Source organism: Miniopterus schreibersii, assembly GCF_964146895.1.
Source record: "Miniopterus schreibersii genome assembly, chromosome: 2".
In the NCBI taxonomy this organism is placed as follows: Eukaryota; Metazoa; Chordata; class Mammalia; order Chiroptera; family Miniopteridae; genus Miniopterus; species Miniopterus schreibersii.
In genome coordinates this window covers 160,909,920-160,935,214 of record NC_138102.1, presented here as the reverse complement: position 1 = coordinate 160,935,214, position 25,295 = coordinate 160,909,920, and the positions used below count along the sequence as shown (strand labels likewise).

The 25,295-nt window shown below is 35.6% G+C and overlaps 1 protein-coding gene across 5 annotated transcripts in view; it reads left to right on the top strand.

The window, feature by feature from the left end:
- PIK3C2G (phosphatidylinositol-4-phosphate 3-kinase catalytic subunit type 2 gamma) overlaps positions 1-25,295 on the top strand; it is a gene marked incomplete at both ends in the record, with an annotated part of 233,519 nt that overhangs the window by 187,043 nt on the left and 21,181 nt on the right. For all 5 annotated transcript variants that reach the window (XM_081128961.1, XM_081128959.1, XM_081128958.1 and 2 more), the window contains 3 exons: positions 2,036-2,144; positions 19,317-19,392; positions 25,130-25,224. In XM_081128961.1, coding sequence (XP_080985087.1) covers positions 2,036-2,144; positions 19,317-19,392; positions 25,130-25,224 — 280 coding nt within the window. The remainder of the gene's footprint in view (positions 1-2,035; positions 2,145-19,316; positions 19,393-25,129; positions 25,225-25,295) is intronic.

Genomic DNA, 25,295 nt, shown 5'->3' with positions numbered 1-25,295 from the left:
CTAGGAAATGATTTAGAATTATAAGTGAGTTCATGTTAAAGACCTATCCTTTTTGGTTTCAAAAACTTCTCTGTTCTACACTTTCATCTCTCCATTACATCTTAGTATAACTTGTGAAACCTTGAAAGTGTTAATAATCTCTCTCTATATGCCTCTTCTCCATTTCCAGCTATAGTTAGGATTTTGCTTTGCTCAACAACTACTGCCTGGTAATGGTACCTAAATTGATTTTAAAACTATTCAAGCAATGTGTAGAGAGGAGGAACATTTAGTCCTATGTGGCCTGAAAGATATTTGTACGCTAACAGTCCCAAGTGAGCTAAGGCTTACAGCAGTGCATATAAATTAAGGATGAGGCCAAGATTTCCTCTGACTTCTAAATTTACTAAGAGAAGCCCTACAAGAATGAATAAACCTGATCTGGAAAGTGATGAGAAAGTTAGAATCATGAAGAGTAAAATTCAAATCACTCACAGCATGTAACAGTGGTCTTCCCAGTGGGCTATTCGTACCTGTGGGCACCTTCCCAGAGTGCACAGGCTTGGAAATCTTCCTCAAAAGTAATGGTCTTCTTTAAAATTAACTTGCTGGAGAAGGGCTGATTATTTCCCTCTTCTACTTTCACCAATCACCCAAAATCTTATTTTGGGACATTGTCCTGGGGAGTAAAAAAATATCTGAGGGTCAAATAAAGGGCAAGTCAAAATACGGGTGTTGGTAGCGAGAAGACGAATTACTCTAATAACCAGGTATCAAATCTCTTTGCAAGCCAAGTGCTTTCTAATCTTTGGTCTGGACAAAATTAAGGGAGGAAATCATGTCACCGTCAGATAAAAGATCATTAAAAAAAAATTTTTAAGAACGAAATTCTTTGTTGTTTTTAGCATATAACTGAAAAGCATCTCAAACAATTGAATAGCATTTCTATAACTGAATTCCTCAGTTCTCATGTACTTCTTTATACACAAGATTTTTTAGTATATATATCTATAAAAGCATCAGCAAAGGAAGAGAATTGATGTTGAACTCTATTTTATTCTAGCCATAAGGAAAATTCGTCCACCGATGTAAAAACTATTAGTTAAAACCAAGACAAAACATCTATTTATCAAATGCATTTCTATGTTTTGATTACTTGTGTATGGTACTGATTTTCATAACTAAGTCAGGATGAACATGTTTAATACTTTAAGCTTTAGAACTGCAAGTGATCTTTTAAAAAATAATTATTTAAAGACACAAACATGTTGTTTTGGGCTTCCCTGACATTTCCAACAAGAAATGGTGGGTCGGATGGCCTCAGTTGTCTTATTCTTCTGTGTGTTGTTGACAGTGCTTCACTATCCCCCATTCTCCTTCCCCCAGGAAAAGGTCTATATTAAAGGAGCAGAAGCAGGAAGGAGGCAGAACAAGACTGCAGTCAGAGGGAGCTGCTGGATAGATCCTAAAATGATATACTTAATCTACAAAATGCATTGCCAAATGCTAACCATTAACAGGTCATCCCATCCAATAGTTGGTCTTAATCATATCTAACGCATGGAGATGAATCATGAGATAGTAGAGAGGAAATTCTGCAAGTCAGGCTCCTAGGGAAAGTGATACTTTGTTCCAAAAGACTCCAACCAGATGGAAGCATAAAAGTTTAATTTATTTAGGGTAGCAACATCTCTAGTAAACCCAGAAGAAACAGTGCTATCTGACCTTTTTGAAAAATTATGAATCATTAACTTCAGAAAACATTTATTAAGGCCCCACATGTATTTAAGAGAAAAAATGTGTGGTCTGCCATAAATACAGTAAGAAGTAACATATATATTAATTTGGTATGCTAAATTAAATTAGTATTAATATCAGTGGCAATTAAAATGGCACAAGTGACAACAGCCATGTTAATGAAACTTTCAGTATTAATCATGTGTTTTATGGTTTTTTTTAAAAATGTTTTCATTGGCCCTATAGCTTCACAAACAATCCTAGAAAAAAGAGGCCAATTTTCAAACTAATGAATGTACCTTTTTTTCTTTTCAAACAGGTTTCCGCATTGGTGGCACTTACCTTTTACAGATTCAGATCACAAAAGATTCAGAGATCTAAATCGTTACATGGAACAGATATTAACTGGATCATATGAGGTTGCAAACGTATGTTACAATTTACTTTTGTACTTTTCCATAAAATATCAGCTATTACTGAAAATAATTTATTATGCTATATGATAATATTCTGCTAGTCCTGTAGTCATTCAACAAACATGCATGTCTAATATGGAAATTTTCTGAACAGGAAAATGTGGAACAGCAAAAATGGTATAGCACTTTGGCCTCAAATAAGTTGAAGTAATATGTGATTAGTAGACTACCGGTGCTGCTAGATGCCCTAGTATTCTAGTAGAGAATTAAGAATTACTTTTTATTTTATTTTTTAAATTGAATTTATTGGGGTGACATTGGTCAATAAAATTATATAGGTTTCAAGTGTACAATTCTACAATACAGCATCTGCACATTGCACTGTGCGGTCACCATCCAAAGTCTAGTCTCCTCCTGTTACCATTTACTACCCTCTCCTACCTCCTTCCAGCCCCCTTTCCCTCTGGTAATCACCATACTGGTTTTTTTCTCATTTTTTCCAACCCCCCCCCCCCCCGCCCCCGACAGCTGTCAATCTGTTCTCTGTATCTAACAAAATTACTTCTGACCGGGGTGATGAGGCTTCAGGGAGAAGAGAGCATCTGAGCCGTGTCTTTAACAGCAGGTAGTGTTTAAGAGGCCTAGGGGAAGTGTTTCCCTCAGAAATGGGAAAGGTCACGAGTAAGAATAAAAAAGGACAGGACTGTATTAGATTCTATTGCTGCTATGACAAATTACCACAAGCTTGGTAACTTGAAAAAACACATATCTTTTTTTTTTCCAATTCTTAAGGTCAAAGTTCAAAAATGGATTTTTATGGGATTAACACTCCTGTTAGAGGACTGGTTCTTTCTGCAGACACTAGGGGGAAAAAAACATCCATTTCCTCGGCTTTTTCAGCCCCTAGACATTGCCTCGTTCCCTGACTTGTACCCTTTCCAGCAATGGCACATTCTGACGTCTGCTTCTGTCATCACATCTCCTTTGACTCTAACCCTGACCCTCCTTGTGATAATCCAGGGTGATATCATTTCAAGATTCTTAATTTAATTTTAACTGCAGAGCGCCTTTTGCTATGTAAGGTAACATGTTCACAGGTTCTGGGGATTAGGATGTGGACATCTCCGGAGGGCCATTATTTTACCACAGAGACAGAGGGAAAAGTGCTAGGGTACAATTCAGTTGGATCTCAGCATTCTTGCAAGGAAGCTGTAAGAGGAAGGTGAAAACCAACAAGGAGGTCAAAGCCAGGTTGCCAAGAGCTAAAGCTAAGCCTTAGAGAGAGTAGTAAAGAGCTAAAAGCAATAAGAAAAATAGCCATGTCTCTCATCACTCTGGGAGACTATGGACCTCCTCGTTGGACTAGTACTATGTTCTTTTTATTTTTTAGCATTTTAAATTGTAAAATATAACATGTATCTAGAAAAACCTATAAAAGAAAGTTGGACAGTTCAAGGATTAATGATGATCAGAACACCCACTGACCATACAGTAGTTTCAAAACAGGTGTGAAAATTGTTCGCCACCCTCCCATCAATAAGTGGAGCTTATGTCCCCCATTATGAACCCAACAGGGCCTTTGTGATTTCCTCATTAAATAGAATTTAGTGGAAGTGATGCTTCATAGCTTCCAAGTAAGTTTAGAAAAGGTCATACAGCTTCTGCCAATTTCTCCTGTCATATTCACTACGGGAGCCTTCAGCTGCCATACAAGAAACTGAGCTACCCGGAGTCTGCCAGGTGGAGAAACAAAAGAGAGAGATCAAATAGAAAGGCATCCAAGAAACACAGCTGTTCTGGTGTCCAGCTGAGGTTCCAGCCTACAGCAAGCATCAACCTCAAAGTCTTATGAGTGAATAACTCCAGCCCCAACAGCCAAATGACTACCGCATTAGAAACATCAAGCAAAAGCACCCTAGGTGAGCCTAGTCAAGCCCAAGAACTGAGAGACAATAATAAAACGGCTGTTTTTTAAACCAACAATGCAGTGATAGCTGCCTGCATTATCATTGTTGTGTAATATTCTATTATATGAATATATTACAATTCATTTATACATTCCAGTCTACATACACATTTGGAATGTTTCCACGTCAGGGTTACTACAAATAATGCTGCTATTAACAGTCTTTTACATGTATGTGTCCTAATACACACATGTTGGTAATATACCTAGGAGTAGAATTTCTTGATTGTAGGATATGCTTATTTTCAACATTTATAGGTAACAACCAATTTACTCTCCCACTTGCAATGAGTAAGTGTTCCAATTTTCCACAAGCTTTTCTACTCTTGGTATTGTCGGTCTTTTTAATTTAGGCCATTCTGGTGAGTGTGCATCTCATTTTGTTCTTCGTTTGTACCTTCCTAACGACTAATGTTGTTCCTTTTCATATGTTGTTTGGTTATTTGGATATCCTCTTAGGTGTAGTGCCAGTTCATGTCTCTTGTTCTTTTTCTATTGAATTACTTTATATTATTTTATTTATTTATAGTATTCCTTATATATTCTGGGTAGAAGTCCTTCATTAGCTAAATGTGTTGCAACAATTTCTCCCATTCTGTGTCTTGTGCCTTCATTTTGTTTATTATGTCTTCTGGTGACTAGAAACTTTTAATGTAGCAAAATGTATTAGTATTTTCCCATATGGTTAGAAGAAGATGCTGTACCTCTGTGTAATAACTGCAGTTTCCTGTATTATTCTCTAGAAGCCTTGTTGTTGTTTTCCTTTCACATTTAAACCTACAATCTGTCCAAAATAGGTTTTAGTGCATGATGTAAAATAAGAATCACCTTATTTTTTTTCCATGTAGATTTTGAATTGTTTCAACACTATTTAAAGACTTCCCTTTCCTAACTGTTCTGCAGTGCCATGCTTGTAATAATTCAAATATTTATCTAAGTATGAGTCCACTTCAGAGCTGCATATTCTACACCAAATGATCCTTTTTGTCTATCCTTGTGCCAACAGTCTTAACGACTGTAGCTTTATAATAAGCCTTGATATCTAGTAAAGTCCTCCTGTTTTATTCTTATTCTTAAGTAGCTAGTATTTTGGCTCTTCTCGAACTTTCATATTTCCATGTAAATTTTAAAATTATGTGGTTAACTTCATGCAAAAAGCAACTGGCATTTTAGTTGAAATTTTATCTTAATACCTTTCAATCCATTACAATATACCTATTTAAAGTTTTAAAAACTTTTTCTCAATAATAGGTTTATTGCTCTGAGCATGTCTTAAAAATATTTTGTTATACTAGATGTCTTACAGTAACTATTTAATATTGTTTTTCTAATTTTCATCAGTATTTAGATACAACTGATTTGTATATTGATGTTGTTTTACCCAACTTTACTTACAATAATTTATCTGTATTTTTTTTTTACTTTTCCACTTACAATCATCTTGTCTACTAATAACAAGAGTCTTGTTTTTTCCTTTCCATATTTATATATTCTATTTTTTTTTCTTGCTATTTTGTCTTCTCCAGGGCCTCCAACATATATTGAATTGACTAGGTGATGGTAGACATGCTTATGTATTCCACCATCTAATATTTAGAAGTATCTAACATTTCCTCATTAAGTATGTGGATTTTTGTAGGTCCATTCATTATTTTAAGAAATTTCCTTCTATTCCTATGTTGTCAATAGTTTTTACAATAAAGAAGGTTTAGTTTATCAAATGACTTTTTTCTGAATCTATTGGGCTAATAATCAACAATCACCCAGTCACCAATAGTTTTCTCCTTTATTCTGTTAATGTGATAAATTACATTCATGGATAATCTAATTTTAGACAAATTTGCATTACTAGGATAAACTCCACATGGTTGTAATATATTATCCGTTTTATGTATTTATGTATTTGATTTAACATTTTCTTCAGTACTTGTTTTCAACTTTGTTTATGACAGATGGCCTGAAGTTGCTCTGTGTTATAATGTCCTTACCAGGAATCAGAATCGAGAATATGCTGGCCTCATCATGCTATTTTTTTTCTTGCTTTTTCCCCTACTCTGTGGAAGAGCTTGTATAAAATTGGTTTTATATTTTTAATTTGTAAAGCCTTGTAAGTCTAGAGATTTAATTTATTTAAGAGTTACAGGACAATTCACATTTTCTCTTTTGTCCTAAATTATAGGACAATTTACATTTTCTAAGTTATAGCTCTCTAGGAATTTTTGCTGCTATATTGGCATAAAGTCATTCTCAGTGTTCCCTCACAATCTTTGTAACAATTATAGGATCTGAAGACATGCCCACTCTCATTATTCACATATGTCATTTCCTAATCAATCTTGTCAGAGGATTATGAATTTTACTAATCTTTGCCAAGAATGAAATGTGGGATTTACTGACCCTCTTTATTATATTATTTTTATATTTCATTGTTTTATCTTTATTATTTCCTTCTTTCTGCTTCCTTTGGTTATATTTTGCTCTTCTATTTATACCATCCTCAGAGAGTTACTTAACTTGTTTATTTCAGCCTAGACATTTGGCCTCCAATATAGTAGATACTCAGATATCCTAGTATATTATAGATTTTTAGAAAATATGGATTCAAGAACATTGTGCTCCAATATTATTTCCAGGTTGGTAGACTCAGCTGGAGATGCTGTTTTATATCAAAGGACAAGTGCCTGAGTACTTGAAGGGATATGCTTAACTCAATTCCAAGTGAGGCAGAGAGGCATGGCATTCAAGTTGTTATTGAAGGGCAAATGGAAGTTAGTAAACAGAAATTGAGGAAAGTTGTGCTAGACAAAGCGAACTGTAAGGACAAAGTATCCATTACAGTTATATACATTCCTCTTGTTCCATTTCTTAAATAACTCAATTACTATATTCATTCAAATATTACCCGTGTATAGCACACTTACAATCTCATCAATACTAAATAAATATTTTAAATAAAGAGAATAAAATCACCCCAGCCAGTGTGGCTCAGTGGTTGAGCATCAACCTATGATCCAGGAGATTGGGGTTCAGTTCCCAGTCAGGGTACATGCTTGGGTTGCGGGCTAGATCCCCAGTAGGGGGCATGCAGGAGGCAACCAATCAGTGACTCTCTCATCAATGATGTTTCTCTCTCTCTCCCTCTCATTTTCTCCTTTTGAAATAAAGACATATTTTTTAAAAATTAAAAATTTAAAAATAATCATTAGCATATATTAACCTATGGGATTTTTAAAACCTAAGGGATTGAAAGTTTGCTTGCAAAAAGTATTTCATGGTCTCATGTATTCTTAAAGCTTAACAGTTTTTTTCTTTTAAAGAAATTAGCTCATGCTTCTAAAATCTTTTAAATAAAAACAGAATCATTATCATACATTAACCTATGGGATTTTAAAACCTAAGGGATCTAAAGTTTACATCTGAAAAGTATTTAGTGGTCCCTTATTTATTATAGCTTACTAGTTTTTCTTTTATAGAAATGAGCTCATGTTTCTAAAACATACAATTTATATATGTATATGTTATATACATAAGCTACTACACTAATAAGTGATAAATTAGGTTTTAAAATTTGTAGAAAAACAGAAAATTTGGGAAAAAATACTTAGATGATGTTACAAAATAAATACTGATGTAATTTTGATCATTTTCCTCACGTCAGTGTCTAGTCCCCCACAGGAACCCCATGACAGGGACCTCTGGCCTGATAAAATCAATCTTGAGAATCCTGTCAGCTGCCAGCTCAGGGACAGGCTCTACTGGTCACCTAAGAGCCTTGGCTGCCCATCATCATAAAAGATAATCCAGGCAACTTAATTTATTCCATTGAGTTTCAAGTCCTTTTTGCATGTTCAAGAATAAAGAATGTCGACATCTTACTGTTCTCCTCCAGTTCTGACACTCTCTGGAGGTCACGTCCATTCCTTATGCCATAGTGAAGGGCTACGTGAATGTGGCAGTTGTCTGTAAGGGAAAGAGCTGAGGGGACGGTGGGTGGGATTACCATCTGTGCGTGCTTCAGGCTGCCTTACTGATTGCACCAAAGCTCTTTTAAAAACTATGCCTCTTCAGGAAAATGGACAAAATATCTGGTAACCATGAAAGTGCCGGGCTTTGGCCTATTTAGGCAGAGGCAAGTAAGTGCAAAGTGGGAGAGGCTTCTGAGTTCTAGTCCCAGTGTAACTAGGATGAACACTGAGATCTGTCTTAACACGGCAGCAGGCCCTCAGTAGGCAACTCCTTAATGTATCTGCCCGCAGGATGGGTTTATATAGAAGTGCTAGCAGCTACTGTTAGGAGCAGAGAAAGCAAAGGAGTCAGGTATACACAGGTGAGGAAGACTTGCAAAGGGAGGCTTAGTAAGTATTGTTGCCCACCCTAGTCATTGCTACATAGAGACAGATGAACAAAACCACCAAAGCTGTTGTTCAGTTTTCATCACATTGCACGTTTGCCAATGTGCTAAATCAAAGTACCACTGTGTAGGCTGCAAGAAGAGATGTTTTTATTTTGCTTTGTGTTGTTTGGATCTGTAGTGGTCAGTAGTTAGGGAAAGGAAGGCTGAAGAAATTTTAGGCATGACATTGTTTTTTATCTCGGATGAGTTAAGGTCTAGAATTTGAGTGGACAAAAATAAAGAGAGGCAAAGAAAAAAGAAGGGAGATAGACGTCATCAAGGATGAGATTCTATTATGAAATTACAGATCTTAGAAATGCTCCAAGTGAGAACATGTCAGCCGTTTTCTGGTCCTGGCCATCCAAGGAGAGAATCCCATTTGTCCCATAATAGTTCCATAAGAAAGAAAGCTGATATTATAAGTGTGCCTTCTCCTAAAGGAACACCCCACTAATTAATTTAATTGATTTTTACATAATGAGTATGTAGAGGAAGAAATAAAAAACAAAAAAAGCTTCCTGAGATGTAGAACCTACATCTCAGTTATCAGTTGTCCTCTGTATCCTACAAAATAAAGTAGTGCTGTATTAATAAAAATCAAGTCAACAAAAATTAAATGTGTGCACAGGCATATTAGCTGCTGCTTTCAAAAACTGTTATCTCAGTCATTCAGCAAGTGCCTACATTGTGTATTCTCTGTCTGGGGATGCCAAAATCGTACCTAGAGGACACTCATTTCAGAATAACTTGGGGAGGCCCTGAGTCCCCATGCTTAGAGATGCTGGTTCTATAGGTAGAGGGTGATACCTAAGCATCTATGTTGCTTTTAAGAACCCAAGGGATTCAGACAGACAGCCGACTTTAGGAAATTCTACCCTAGAAAGAAGACAGCTGAATCAGACATGGATGCTGTTCTAAGGAAATAAAGGCACTGTCAATATTCTATCTGTGCTAATAGGGGTGGGTAGCCTCATAAAGATTAATAACTCACCACTGTGGGGGTTTCTGTTTCTTATTCCCACAGAACTTCATGGATCTTGATACAATAGTCATTACACAGATTAAATGGGGACAGAACAATAATAATTTGACAGGGATGTCACCAGAAGCTGATTAACATTAATAAGCAGTGTGACCCAACTAATCACCCAGGTTCTCTGTGATACATAATGTGGTCAGTTTTCAATTTTCTTCAGTTATCTTTCAATTATCATGGTGAAAGCTTTGTGTGTTTACAACTGTTGCGGGCTCTTCCCTAATTTAATTTTTTTTATATTCAAGAAATCAAAAGAATTTTGATTAACTGAAAAAAAAAAGATGATAAGCCTAAAAACATCACATAACTTATTCCATGTTATGTTGAGATTTTTTTTTAATTTTATATTATTGATACAGTTCTTCTTTTTCTTCATATACAGGGTGAGGCAAAAGTTGGTTTACAGTTGTTCATATGGAAAAAACTACAATAATTAATAAATAATAATACACAAATAAACTGTTTTGCATACTCACAACTGTAAACCTAGTTTTGTACCACCCTGTGCATTAACAAAGTTATCTACAAAAACACTAAATGTATAAATACAGGGATATAACATAAATATTTTAATTATTTTAAATGTTATGACCAGCTTAGAGGAAGTTTATATACATACTCAAGTTTTCTTTTTCTCTTCTAATAAAATAAGGGATTTAAAGTAAATTTGTAATATTTGTGCTAAATACTCCTGTGATAGTATAATCCTCATTTCTGGTCCTAGAAAAATTATTCTAAAAATGCTTTTCTTCTTTTATAGTTTCTTGTCATATGTCAATATAAGAAAGGCAAATCCTATTATGTCTACACACTAAAACTCACATTCTATTTTTAGTTATATGTTACATTTATTTGTAACTGTTTTAAAATTTGCATTGCTGTGTGTAACTTTGTAAAGATTTTTAAATTTTTATTGAGAACTTACTATATATAACACTCTAAGAGCTTAAAGTTGGTTGTAGAGAAAAAATTGGAGAGATTAAAATAATGCAATGTACACTGTACTCTCAATGAGTTTCTAACGTGGAGATAAATACAACATGAACATAAGTAATACACAGCAGTGAGTGGGAAAAAGAAAAAAGGAAATAGAACATTCAGCTTGAATATGAAACTAGACAACCTTAACTTGCTAAAATCAAATATTATTATGAGCCCTTCTAGGGCTTTCTCAATGATGTCTTGCTTTTTTGTCAAGGAAATGAGATAAAGAGATTGCTTTAAAGTCCATCATCAGGTATCAAAGTCAAGTTAAATGGGAGAGAGGTCTCAGGGGTTGGTCTAAAGACACACGAGCAGCCCAGATGGAGGGATGCCTCTGAATATCTGAGATCATCACTCTCTGTCTCTCTGTCACTCTGTCTCTCTGTCTCTCCCTTTCTCTCTCTCATACCTTCTCACATACTCTCTCACACACACATTTGTTAATAGAGGAAAATAGACATAAATAAAGACCATAATTACATACTATCCCAATATCTCTTCTAATGAGATTGCAAGCATCAGTTGGGACATCCTAGTCCTGTACCTACTTGGCTTGGGTTTGTTTAGTCTGACTCGCTTCTCTCAAACTGATAGAAACTTTTTTTCTTCCAACATTTGCAGTTTCATTCTACAAACAAATTACGGTTGTGATAACAAGAATTCCTTTTGCTTCTTTAAATTCTTCTCTGATTTGGTGGAATTGTGTTGTAAACTGAATAAAATCTGTATAGAGAGTAATATAAACATATGATAAAAGCTATAGTAAATGATTGCAGTACCTAAACAAATGTGTATGTTTGGGTTTAGCTGAAACATACAAACAGTAGTTATTTTTTAAAAATTTTAAGCCAGCCCGGCCAGGCGTGGCCCAGTGGTTGAGCATTGACCTAGGATCCAGGAGATTGAGGTTCAATTCCTGGTCAGGGCACCCCAGTAGGGGGCATGCAGGAGGCAGCCAATCAATGATGACTCTCTCTGAAATTAATATAGATATATTTTTAAAAATAAAATAAAAATAAATAAATACATAATTTTAAGTCGTCTTCATTGTGATTATTAGTTCTTCTCATATTGTTGCTAATGTCTAGAAGTCCCTTCAAATAAAAAATATCACTTAAGGTTTAAGCGATGTTATGCTTTTAAAGCAGAAATCTAATGTCAAAATAAATCCAAGTGGGTAAATCCTATCTTAATAGTGAACATATGTTTCTTGTTCCCTGCTTGCTAAACCCAGATGTTAATTACTACATTTGTCACTACATTGCTCTTTTCCTATTTGGAGCTGGTTGAGATTATGTTGCAGGCAGGATAAATGTCATATGTGTACCATCAGTAAAACCAAGAGTATTTTTCAGAGTCTGGTAAAATGCTGATGACATTTTAGAAATTGAATTATAAAAGATTCTTTAGAAATTTGCTACTCTGCATGGTGTCATTCTTCCATGCAACTCCAATATGAATATAATGAGTTGAACTACATTAAAGGCTGGACATTCTGACAAGATACTTTATGAAAAAAGCAATAAAGTACAATTAATGTTCAACTTTGATTTAAAACTCTTATGGGAATTCATTTTAAATTCACATTTTTACAGCACTTCATGGTGTTTGAGAGATAGATTTAGCTTATTGTTTTAACTCACTAAAACTAAATCTTGCAGCCAATTCTAGATGTTGGCTGGCCAGTTAATAAATGGGAATTCTTAATGTGTTATCTTAAAGAAAGAAAAAAATGATCTCAGTGTTACATTACATTACTTCTGATCTTTGCAAATACTTTAACTCTCAGTAGTCTTAGAGAACAAGAATATAGGTATCTGATATAGGAAAAAGACAAGTTTTCAACAAGTTTGAGCTGATCAACTCTTGAAAATCAATCATTTTAAATTACAAATGAATTAATATAATTGGTAAATTAACAAAATACAAGTCGATGTAGATTTTAATTTAAAATAGTTTAATTGGTTTTCAAATTTGTTCTTTATTGAACACATTTTTAACTTGAAAAAATATTATTAGACATTAAAATTGCATATTAGTTAGATGAACATCTACTCTAGCAAAGAAAAATATATATAACCTCATAGAGCATTTAATATAGCCTAATGCATTTACCTAGACCATTGATATCAAAGATCAATAACTTCAGAGTTGCCACAACAAATCCTAAACATTAACTTATTTACCAAATATAGAATATTCTATATAAGAGGGATGTTCCAAATATTTAACAACTATTAGGGAACAAGCACTAAAAACTCAGGATGAATGCCAGTTTCTAATCTACTTTGTGCCCATACAAGCTTGCACTGATTGACTATTTGCTGTGTTGGAGAAAACTGTAGGAGGAGCAGTAAGGAACAGGGGTAATCAGGAGTCTGGATCTAAACACACTAGTTTGAGTTGCCTATAGGACTTTAAGTAAAGATGTCAAGTGGAAAGTTAATGTCTTGAGCTGAGGAGAAAAGAGAAACTAGAGATATAAGTACTGGAGTTGTCCACAAAAATTGTTTTTCAAAGCCATGAGACCTGATGATATTACTTAGGGTGAAAAGTTAAATATAAAAGAGGTCTGAGGACGAAACCCTGCAGCACACCAGCCTGAAGTTTGAGGAGATAGAAGAGAATCAGCAAAGGAGAAAGAGCAACTTGTTGAAAACCACAACAGCGTAGTGCCTGGAACCCAAGAGAAGAAGTGATTTCAAAGAAGGACTGATCAGCTCTTTCAAATGCTACTGATGGGTCAAATATTGAGAATTCATCACTGGAGTTAGAAAAATGGGTATCATTGGTGAATTTAATAAGAACAGTTTGATGGGAGTGTTAGAAACAACAACAACAAAAAAACCCTGCTTAGAATTACTTCCAAAGAGAATATGGAGAAATTTGGGAGAGAAAGTAGACAACTCTTTGCAGGAGCTTTGCTCTAAGGATGAACAGGAAAAATAATGTGCATGGAAATGTAGGTCAAGAATTTTATTGAGATAGATTATAGCATATTTGTTTGCTGGTAGGAAGATCCATTGAAGAAGCAACCCTTGGTGATGCCAGGGAGAAATGAGAGCTTAGCCAGAGACCAAAGTGATGACCTTGAGTAAAGAAGAGGGCATGGGATCTAGTGCCCAAATCAGTCTCAAATTAAAGCACAGACAGTGCACCCGTGTAACAGAAGAAACAGGCAGAGGTGAGGTAAGATAATATAAGTGTTGCTGAATGGTTATAGAAATCCTTTTCTGTTTCTGGTGGGAGTTTTTTCCATCAACAAGAAGAGCAGCTTTGAGCATACTGAAAGAGAGGAAAAGTGTGTTGGCATGTTGAGGAAGGAGGCTAAGGCATTAAATAGTCCTGTAGGTGCGTAGAAGGGTAAGTGGACCAGAGATGGGTATAGAATTTCCAGAAAATCCCCAACACCAACTTGAGGGTTGTGGGCATGAGGTAATGGTAAGACCAGTAAGTGTGGTGGCGGGCTTTTCTCCAGCAACATTTAGCAGGCCTATTACAGTTGCAGACTTGGCAGAGAGCAACCAGTTTGGATATTTTGCCAAGTGAATAATAAAATAAAGAGAGAGCAGGCCAAAGCAATTGCAAGGAGTATGCGAGGGAGTTATTGTAAGTATCAACCATGGGATCTAATCCGGCCAAGGAGGGACATGAGGATCTGAAAGGGGTTAGGGCCAGGGAAACGGCCTGAGAGTCAACAGATTGAGCTTTGTCACTAGAGGGAATGAGCTGAATTGAGGGAGCTGGTAGTCATAGACAGGGAGGTTAGAAATCAAAATAATGAAAAGGAGGCAGTCAAAACCTTGCAGTCAAAAGGCTCCAAGACAAAATCTAAGGAACAGGAGTAAGTGGCTGACCAGGATGCAAAACAAGATCATTCAACAAGAGGAGTTTGAAAACAAAGAATCTACCACAGTGAAGGATGATTTGTGCAAATATTAAAATAAGTGTGAATTTTGATGAGTATATGAGAAAAAATGACAATGTTCCAGAGTTTAAAATGTTCAAGAAATGAATGTCAATTACCTATAAGTCCATAGACAAGTGCAACCACAAGGGGGAGAGGGCAGGACAACAGACATGATATTCAAAGCAGGGCATTTTTATAAAGGAAGAAAGTTTGGAGGTTGAAAGAGCAAGAAGATGCAAAGAGAATCCCACCGCACCACCAGGACCAGGGTTACGCAGGGCACCCGAGAGAGTGTAGCTACCATTTCAGAGACTTAAAGGGAAAGCAGGATGGAATGCTCAAAGAATTTGGTAGAGTGAGCACATGAGGAATTTTGCTAATGGCATCTCCGGGAATGGCAGCTGTTCTTTCTTTCCTCCAAGATAATGCACCATCATCTTTCTAAATAAAATCTGGTCTTTTCTGCTTAAAATCCATCACAGTAGCTTTGAGCTTATGCAGATGAGCATGCTCTAGGGCTCCTATAAAGCTCTCTCTAGCCACATCTCCTTCCTGTTCACCCAAAGTCCCTCTTCACATCTATGGGCCATTAGCAGTAGTAACACAGGAGGGTCTGTGTGTGTCTACTAATTTCAATCAGTCACCCACTTATGCTATCTGGTGTCTACTAATTTCAATCAGTGACTCACTTATGCATTTTTAGAATAAAATAGTTAAATTTGGAGGGGTTTTTCCTGAGAAACTATGACCATTTGAAGAATTAAGCAGAAAAGCAACATTCTTCATAATGTGAGAATCTCCTGGGTATTTCAGGACATTTAGGATAAGTGGCCTTGCCCATTAATTGCCAATTGTACCCTTCACTAATTGAGACAACCAACAGTATGCCTATGCATTTTCTAAACACCTTATGTTATAGGGTAGCTAGATAAAATGTAGGCTACCCAGTTAAATTTAAATTTGTGTTAAACAAATAATTTTTTGTATAAATATGTTTCAAATATCACAAGGGTGTCTTCTGTTTTTATTTGTTAAAACTGGGAGCCCTACTTTTGAAGAGGCTTGCTGAGTAGAATTATATTTGTAGTCAGCCAATGTAAAAATGACACAAACTGCACAATTAAATGTAAGCACACTGTTTGGGGGTCAATGCAAACCCAATTGAGAACACTAGTCTATGTTATTAGTCAGAGCAATTGTATTACTAACATTTCTATAACTCTCCAAACTATCCAGTGGTGCAATGTGCTAAAAAGCTGCAGGAGCACACACGTAAGTAAAGCGCAATCTGAGAAAATTCTTAAATCGATTATTTTGAGATCCAGCAATATTACTTCTTCTACCCTCTTCATTTCTTGTATTGATTTCTCTCTTCACTGACACTGGATCATGTTTCTCCTCAAGAATGAAAACAATATCATTACAGTAAGGAATTACTTTTTAGTACATCACCCACACCCAGTATTATATATGAGGATTTTAAGGATATGATGGTGTAAACACAAGGGAACAATTAGCTAGTGGTGACATTTCAGACACTAATTGGGAAGATATTCTGCCTACTGTTGAAGTTTAATAACCATTGGGTGGTGAGGTCAAAATGTTGCCGGAGAAGAATAATTGACTCGTTGTCAAAAAGCCAAAGAAGGTCAAATTTCTTTCACCAAATCCTGCACAGACTGAAGTTTAATTTTAAACTTTCAAAAACAAAAACAAAACAAAACAAAAATACACCTTGATTTGGTCAGCTCCATGATTATGATTATAGACACATTTTTTGAGGATAGATTCTTGTTAAACAAGGTCAAAAGAGATCTATAGGTAGAGTTCAAAATTGGTAATTAACTAATTTACAATAATGCATAAAACTGCTACATACATAAAAATATTTGCATTAGAAAACCAATGTATTCTATATCTGATGACAGATCTCTGTTTCTGTCAACAAATATTTGCTGAGAGAAGTACTGTATTAGGCCCGAGTGAATAAATGATCATTTCTGTTCTCGATGTCACATTGACTAGGCTGACAGGTGTAGAGAGTATGTGATAAAATCTGGGCGCGTGGGTGAGTGAGGGTGGAAATGATGGAGAAAGGAGTGTGTAGGAAGACAAGGAGGTAAGAGAACATGACGTATTTCAGGAAATAAATGTAATCAGCAGAGTTCAGCATAATGTACTAGAAGAGAAATGGGGATGGGGGAAGACAGGAAAATGAACAAAGTTAAGAAGCGTCTTATAAGCTTTGTCAAGCAGTTGATTTTTTTCTTAAGAGCAATGGGGAGCCACTGCCAGGTTTTAAGCTGTTAATTATTAGAATTTTATTTTGAAAGATTTGTTTGGCAATTATATAGATAATAGATTGGATGAAAGGGCAGCAGGATAAGAGTTGGGAACCTCCGCTATAACTTAGGTGAGACGCGGTGGTGCTAGAGCTAGGAAGATGGCAGTATACTTGGAAGAAATGAATAGGTGACATATTTATGAGGTGAAATCCATAGGACTTAGCAATTAATTTAATATGTCAGGAAAGGAAGAATGGAAAGTCCAAAAAGATACACATTATTTTGAGCCCAGACACAGAAGAAGTAGCAAGTTGAGGTGAAAGAAAATGCATTTAGTGGTCCACTTTTGGGTTTTAATTGTCTTTAGAACAGTCAAGGGAGCCAATAAACAGGTATTTTGATACAAAAGGCTGAGGCTCGGGAGTTAGATCTGGAAATGATGGGGAAAGGAGTATGTAGGAAGATTTGAATTTGTGCATCGTTATAGAAGCCACCAAAAGGCAAACATCACCCAGAAGGAATGTGATAATGAGAGAGATGGGCCTAGAAGTGAAGGGCACTAGAACTAAAATCATCAGCAAAAAGAAAGGATCCTGAAAGGCAGCCTAAGAGATGGGAGGAGAAATGGAAGAAACACTGGGGGGACTTAGTATCCTAAGCAAATGAAAGAGAGCATTTCACTAAAAATGGAGTATCCATATAGGTCAAGAAAATGCCCATTGGATTTGGAAAAAGAGAAAGTTTGTTAGAAGGATGGTAAAAGCATTTGCAATGGGCAAAATTAGTGGCAGAAACTTGAATGTGGTAGATCATAAAGAGAGTAACAGTTGAAGAAATGGAACCAATGTGAGTGCTGACAACTCTTCCAATAAGTTTGTTTGTATTGAGGAGAAAAAAAAACCCCACAGGATTTAAAAACTGCATTGCTGACAAGATATAATTTATGTGTGAGTATATTTTGTTTGATTTGACTCACCTATTTGTTAGTTGTTAGATTGGAGGGAGTTAATCCTACTTTATTCTGATGAGAAAGAAAGGAAGAAGGTGAACATTAACTAAAGCAATGATTGGGATATTCTGCAAGATTCTTGAGGAGGAAGGAATAGAATCCAGGTCACTGATGAAGGGATCAGCATTGGATGGTATCTTAGTTTGCTAAGGCTGCCATGACAAAGTACCACAAATTGGGTGCCTTAAACAACAGAAATATATTATCTCATAGTTCTGGAAGCTGGAAGTCTGAAATCAAGGTGGCTCCAATGTTGGTTCCTTCTGATGGCTGTGGGGGAAGAATCTGTTCTGGGGCTCTTCCCTGGGCTTCTAGATGGCTGCCTTCTCCCTATCTCTTCATATCATCTCCCCTCTATGAATGGCTGTGTTCAAATTTCTCCTTTTTAGATGGACATTGGTCATATTGGATTAGGGGCCCACCCTCCGCCAGTGTGAACTCATCCTAACTTAATTAATAACACTTGCAATTATCCTATTTCCAAATATGGTCACATGCTGAGGTACTGTGGGTTAGGAATCCAACATATGAATTTGGGGAGAACACAATTCAAGTTATAACAGGTGGAAAGAGAAATATTTCTTTCATTATAACAGGAAAGAAAGAGAAAAGATGGCTTTGTGAGCCTATAGATTTGGTGGCAGGAAATTTAGGAGTTGCCATCTGCTTTTCATTTTCTCTAAAGTGGAAACAAAATCATCAGCAGAGGAGTCAGATTTGGAAGTTTATGTTTCCTGGGGGAGGTTTGAAAGAGGCTTTGCCCAGAATGACAGAGAAGGCTGGTCAGGGTGAATGTCAGGCAGCTTTGACATCAGCCTATGATAATCAGTGGAAATAATCAATTATTGAGTGATGTCCTTCAGATAATAATGCAGGCTTTCACGGGGAAGTCTGCTTTGGTTATACAATGGCTTAGCACAAAATGTGTGCCAATGTAACGAAGGAAAGGCTGTTGTCAGGTTTACCAGTTAACCCATTCATTTGGAGCCCAGATTAAATCTCAATTTGTTTGTGATCATTCCGGTTTAATAGAAAAACACACATAACTAGAATTTCTATTAAAGATTTAATAGAATCTGTTTCCTCCACTAGATTGTGTTCTGAAGAGGGGTATCACCGTATGCATCTTTCTGTTTTTAAATATCCCCTACCATTCCTTGATGCCATTGGTATGGTCAGTTTTCAGTGAGCATTCCTACAATTGAACCTGGAGGGATAATGGTTACTGATTAAGTAAACATCAGTGTCCTACTGAGGTTAAAATTTTTCTCCGAAGGCCTGTCCACGGGTGCACATTTTCTAGAAAAGCAAGGTGTGAGATTCATGCATAACTGTAAAATTCAAAAATGTAAACATTATAGTAAGCTCTTGAAGAAATGTAAAATAAGCAGATGTCCAAACGTATAAAAGATTAGTTTAACTCAGGGTAAATTTATAGCATTGACTTAATAATTTACTGATATATTATTCTCTTTATGGACTCTATGGCAGATATGTATCAACAAATAATTGTATATTTTGGTTCACTGTTTTCACATACCAGTAAAAAAGAGCAATAAATAAATATATTAAGAAATATTACATTTTGTCTTGTTTTTCAGAGTGATTGTGTTCTTGATTTTTTCCTCTCTGAGCCTATACAACAAACACCTGAAGAGTCATCACATTTGTTCCTAGGCAAGTAATTTTATCTTTATTACTATGCACAGTTATTGAGTTTCAATATAATCATGCAAAACTGTCACAACTATAATTTTTTTCTAATCTGCAAATTAAAATTTCTTTTTAAGAGTCTTTTCTAACCATTTCCAAAGCATTTAACCCTTTATAATATGTTCATCAATTTGTATTAAACTTAGATGTGTTTGTCCAATTATAGTAAGTACATGATATATAATTAACTCATTTCAATTAATTGTATGTTGAGGTGGAATTGTGTGTGGGACACAGACTTCCTGCTTTCCTGTGTAGGTATATCTTGCAACTTACTCAACATCTTAGGAAGCAATACAAAATAGGCAATAATAATGATCATGAATTATCTAGTGGTTTCATTCTTATCTTTCAAAGTCCAGTAACTACTCCCTCTCCCTCGTAAAGTCTTGTTTTATTACCAGGATTCCAAGCTAGTCCTGCACAGTTATTCACCCTATTCTGCCAAATGTGTGTAAATTCTAATTAACTTTTCTATCATTTATTTGAGATTGGCAGAGACTTTGTGAATGTCTTGTCAATTTTAAGCATTTGTAATATAACTCCATTGCCAGCACCATCCAATACTGATTTTGGTTTTTATGTCACACGATATTTGCAAACCCATAAATTGCAATCTTCCATCTTCGTTTTATTCAATCCACCTTCTGATTCTCTACCCTTAAGATTAGGCCCATCTGCTTGTCACCTCTGCTTGTATCTGGCATCCTAGTTACTTAGCCCTTAGGTGTATAGTTCTGTACAACCAGGGCAGGTTGTATAGTGTAACTGTGTGTTAAGTTGTATATTTATGTTCATGTCTGCCTTGCTTCTGTTAGACTGAAAATAACATTAAATCAAGGTCCCTACTTCCCCACAATACATTGCTCTGCTCTCAAAAATCCTAAATTAATATACGAGAATTGTGCCTCTCTCATCCCACCACATTTCACTCATTTGACATCACTAAGATGCTTTTTATATAGCCAAACCATGAAAAATGTTAAGCAAATAAAGCAATTTCTTACATTTTATAGCACATGTCTAAGAAATAATGATGCCCACAATATGCAATAGTTCTTGTTTTTATTGTCATAATTCACAAATATCTAGCAAATGTCTTCTTGTTAAAAATACTATGGTTGGGGAGTTTTTTTACAATCAATATCTATAAACTCAATAAAACAAATTTTAAAAGACACATAAGATTTCAGATTTCTAGAGATGACAGATTTTTGAAAGGTGCTTGGTTGACCTCTATTCTGTTATTAAAGTTCTTAAAGAAAATTGTTTCTCTGTGTTTCAAAAAATTAAATTGTGGATCACTATCAATTTTTTATTTTTTTTAATTTTTTTTTTTTGCAGAGAGAGAGAGGAAGGGAGAGGGGAATAGAGAGAGAAACATCAGTGTGAGAGCACAATTTCAGTTGGCTGCCTCCTGCACACCCCCGACCAGGGATTAGGCCACAACCTGGGGATGTGGTTTTGATCAGGAATCAAACCAGCAACCTTCCAGTACACAGGACAACGCCCAACCAACTGAGCCACACAAAGCCTCAATAATTAAAACAATGCAGTGGCAGCACATAAGTAGATGAAGAGAACATAATAGAATGTCCATAAAGAGAGTCAGATACACTCAGGAATTTAATATGTGGCAAAACCAGTAAGGGAAAATTCAATAAATATTTTTGGGATAGCATACTTCCCACATATGCCAAGATGAGTGCCAAATGGATGAAAGATTTTAAATGTAAATAATGAAACCATATATGTGGCAAAGAAAACATGGAAAAAACCTTTATAACCTTGGGATGAGCTGTGACTATAAATCCAGAAACCATAAAAACACCATAGCAAAATCCATAAAATCCATTAAAATACAAAGATAAATTCAAAATGGGTGAAATATATGCAATTTATCACAGACAAAAGATTATCTACCATATAACCATCTCCCAGAAATTGGTAAGAAAAAGGCCAACAACCAACATAAAATTAGGAAAAGATAATTCAGCAAAAAAAGAATATTCAAATAGCTCTTAACCAAATGAAAGGATTCTCAACCTCACTCATAAGAAAAATGCAGATTACTCTGATACAATTTTTAATTCATCAGGTTGGCAAAAATTCAAATATTTAATTAACAAGCTTGGATACAAACCAGCAGGCACTCTCATAAACTGCTGGTGGTAATGCAAATTGGTACAACCTCTATGGAAGGCAATTTGCAACATTTATCAAAATTACAAACGCTAATACCCTTGACCAGCAATTCTCCTGTTGGAGTTATCTTATGATACTTGTGCATAGGTACGAAGTGACACACATACAAGGCTATTCACTTCAGCATGGTTTCTAACAGCTGGAAACACTGGAAACAACCCACCTGCCCATCAATGGGGAACTGGTTAAATAAATTATGGTCTTTCCACATAATAGAATAATTTGAAACTATTTTTAAATAAAGATTTGTGTTACTGATATGAAAACATTTCCAAAATCTTTCTGTAGAATAGCAGCTATGCTATTCCTTTTGTGGGAAAAAGAAGGAAAAATGAAAGTACTTATTCATATTTGCTTCCATAGAGAAACTCTGGAAGGATGAGTGTCCTTCTGGAGGGGTATATGAGAAACTAATAAAATAATGGTGGGGGAACTGGGTGGATAGGTGTTAGGAATGGGAAAAAGACCATTTACTGTATACTTTTGAAATACATTTTTATGTTTTAATCATATGAATATATTATCATCTGAAAAAAGTAAATTTTGAAATGCTATTTTTAGCATTAATGGACACATTATGTGTATGTAATAAGCATTGTATTAACCGATGTAGAGTCATGCATTCAAGCATTTCAACACAATCATCCTCAGGATCAGTAATATTTTAACAATTCTTGGGTTACTATAAATGGTTGGATCAAACATGATCAGATCCCCCAGACCAACTGGAAGCAAAAAATCAAAATATTCTAGCACCTTCTTATCCATATGAAGTTATTCTCAAAATTCTCCCTCTCTGGATTTTTCATTTAAACTCTTTCCCTTAGGTTATTGGCCTCTTGTTTGGCCCTTTATAACATGATGTTTAAAAACATAGGCTTTAGAGATCATTTAACCCTGCACCATTTATTGTCTGCATGACCTTGGGCCTGATGCCTCAGTTTCCTTATGTGCAAACTGGAGGTAGCACAAGCTTTATAGATTTGTTGGCAGGATTTAGCGAGTTCATGTACATAAAGCTCTTAGCCCGATGTTGGACACACAGTGAGAGTTCTAGAAATACTAAGTACTTCTACTATTACTACATTGTTCACTAAGACTTCCTAGTGGCCTGAATTTTCACTGGGCTCTGAACTCTGGTTTGTTTTGATGAGTACTCGAGTTACAAATTTTGCATGAGAGGTTTAGGGTGCAGTATCATCTTCGCTCAGTTTCAAGTAACAGTTTATTTAAATTGGTTACCTTTTAGACACTCAGTCATAAATTTTTGTTAATTTCCTACCTTTGAATTAAAGCTCCTCTGCTTAAACACATTTTCTATCTAATAATCTTTTTACTCTTTATTTCAAAAATAATTTTAATTGTACATCAAAAAGTTAGCATTTTAGCATGCTCATAACAAGGGTTCAACACTCTATATTTTTATTACAAAATTCAAATTCGCTACTAGACTCAGAATTATTTTATAGTATTTCTAACTCACAATGCCTCTTAGTCATTATAATCAAGATATTTTAAGGTAGAAACTTTTTTATTATATTTATGTAGTTACCATTTCAGTTGTATGAAATGTCAATTTTAAATACTTCAATGTCAATAATTCACATTAATAAATTTACTTAATATTACCTCCTTGCAATGTGTAAACTATTCTAATAAACATGTAGAAGGCTTTGGGAGAAGAAACATACAGCTCAGGTTTAATTTTCAAATGTTATAAAGGATTAGAGAGCTAAAGTTGACTATCAGAAAACTATGTGGCCCAGCTGGGCGTGGCTCAGCGGTTGAGCATCAGCCTAGGATCCAGGCGATCAGGGTTCGATTCCCGGTCAGGGCACATGCCCCCCTTGGGGCTGCAGCAGATCAATGACTCTCTCATCATTGGTGTTTCTATCTCTCTCTCTCCCTCTCCCTTCCTCTCTCTGAAATCAATAAAGATATATTAAAAGAAAAAAAAAAAAGAAAAAGAAAACTCTGTGGACCACAATGAGTCCACACTGAGCCCGCAACAGAACATTGCCAAATTCTTTGTTGTTAATAAATTTCTTTTCTCTAAATTCCCTCAGAGAATATACAACGAGAGATTACCAAGGGATATATTAGAAAAACTGTAAATTATGCTTAATCAGTGGGCTATAAACTGGAAATTTTTAATTAAAAAAATTAAATCCCTTGTATTAATAATGGAATGATATAACTTGAAAGAAAAAATGAGGTTACCTTTGTTATTAAACAAATGTTATTCGTGACATTATGGAGCAAGTACTGATTTATATATTTCTTGGAGATGTAAGAAAAAAAAGTAAGCCCTGAGGGAAACTGTAATGAACAAAGCAAATTGAGGCTTGTAAGATAATTACAATATAAATATTAAGTGATAGTCTGGCTGATCTAAGGGGATTCAGAAGGAAGTGATCGCAGAAACTATTTTGCATCTTAAATAGGCCTTGTAGAAAGGTAAAAGTTCAATAGCCAAATATGTGGGAGAGACCATTTGGAAAAAGGGAGACTAAGGTGGGCAATGGCTGGAAGAAAATAGGAGAGCGATTTTGTAGCAATGAACACACAGGCTACAGTATGGAATAATCATAGTGGGGAATTAAACAGATTCAGGAAGAAGCTGCTATACAAGGCTGAGGAATTCAGACTTTTTTTCATAAGCAGTGGAAAGCTATGAATGGTACTTTGATCAAAAGAGTATTTTTATAAAAGTTTCTGTAGAGAGATGACACTGGAATTGTGTACAGATAGATCTGGGTTTTGGAGGAGTGGAAGAGAATGTTCTTAGACGTTCAGGCAGAAGACCTCTATGAGTCTGAACTGGCTGCTGTGGAGCTAGAAGGAAAGAGATGGCTGCGAACATACAGAGAAAGACTATTGGGAATCACAGACATTTATTGAGAGGTTATATTGTAAACACTTTTTAATCGTATCAGTTAATCACCTCAGCTATCCTGAGGTATAGAACTATTCTCTCCATTTTACAGAAGTTGATTATTTAATCATGATGACGGCCTTAGTGCTGGGACCTGAACCCCAGACTCACGGACTTGTAATACCGACACTTTCAACCTCTATGCTAATTATTTAAGCTCTAATACTTAACATCGGGGAGAATATTGGAGCCAAAATGACACTGAGGTTTCAAGCATCTGGAACATGCTAGAACTTAATTTGCAGGGGATGCATCTGTAACAAACTTAATATTAGCCAGATACCCAAGGACGTTTGCTTGTAAATCTGTGGTATTTAATAATTAGGAAAATAACAGCATCGATCAAAACAAAACAAGGAATATGAGGAGAAAGAGTTGGTTCAGGAAAATGAGATACAAATTTCATCTTGAACCACCCCAGTTCCCTGGACAGTATTATGTTTTCAGCATGATCTGAAGACTGTTTCCTTTGCATACTATCCACTGGCCCTGCTTTAGTCTTTAAATGTGTAATTTCTCCTGTGATGAGCCACATCCAACTTAACCCTCTTGTTTTATCAGGTGAGAAGTTTCCTGACAAGGTGCCTAAGGTGCAGTTAGTCATATCATATGAAGAAGTGAAGCTGACCATACTCGTGAAGCACATGAAGAACATTGTAAGTTTGTCATATCTAATGAGAAACAAGGAAACCGACATTTAAAAAGTATTTGCCTCCATTAAGCAATT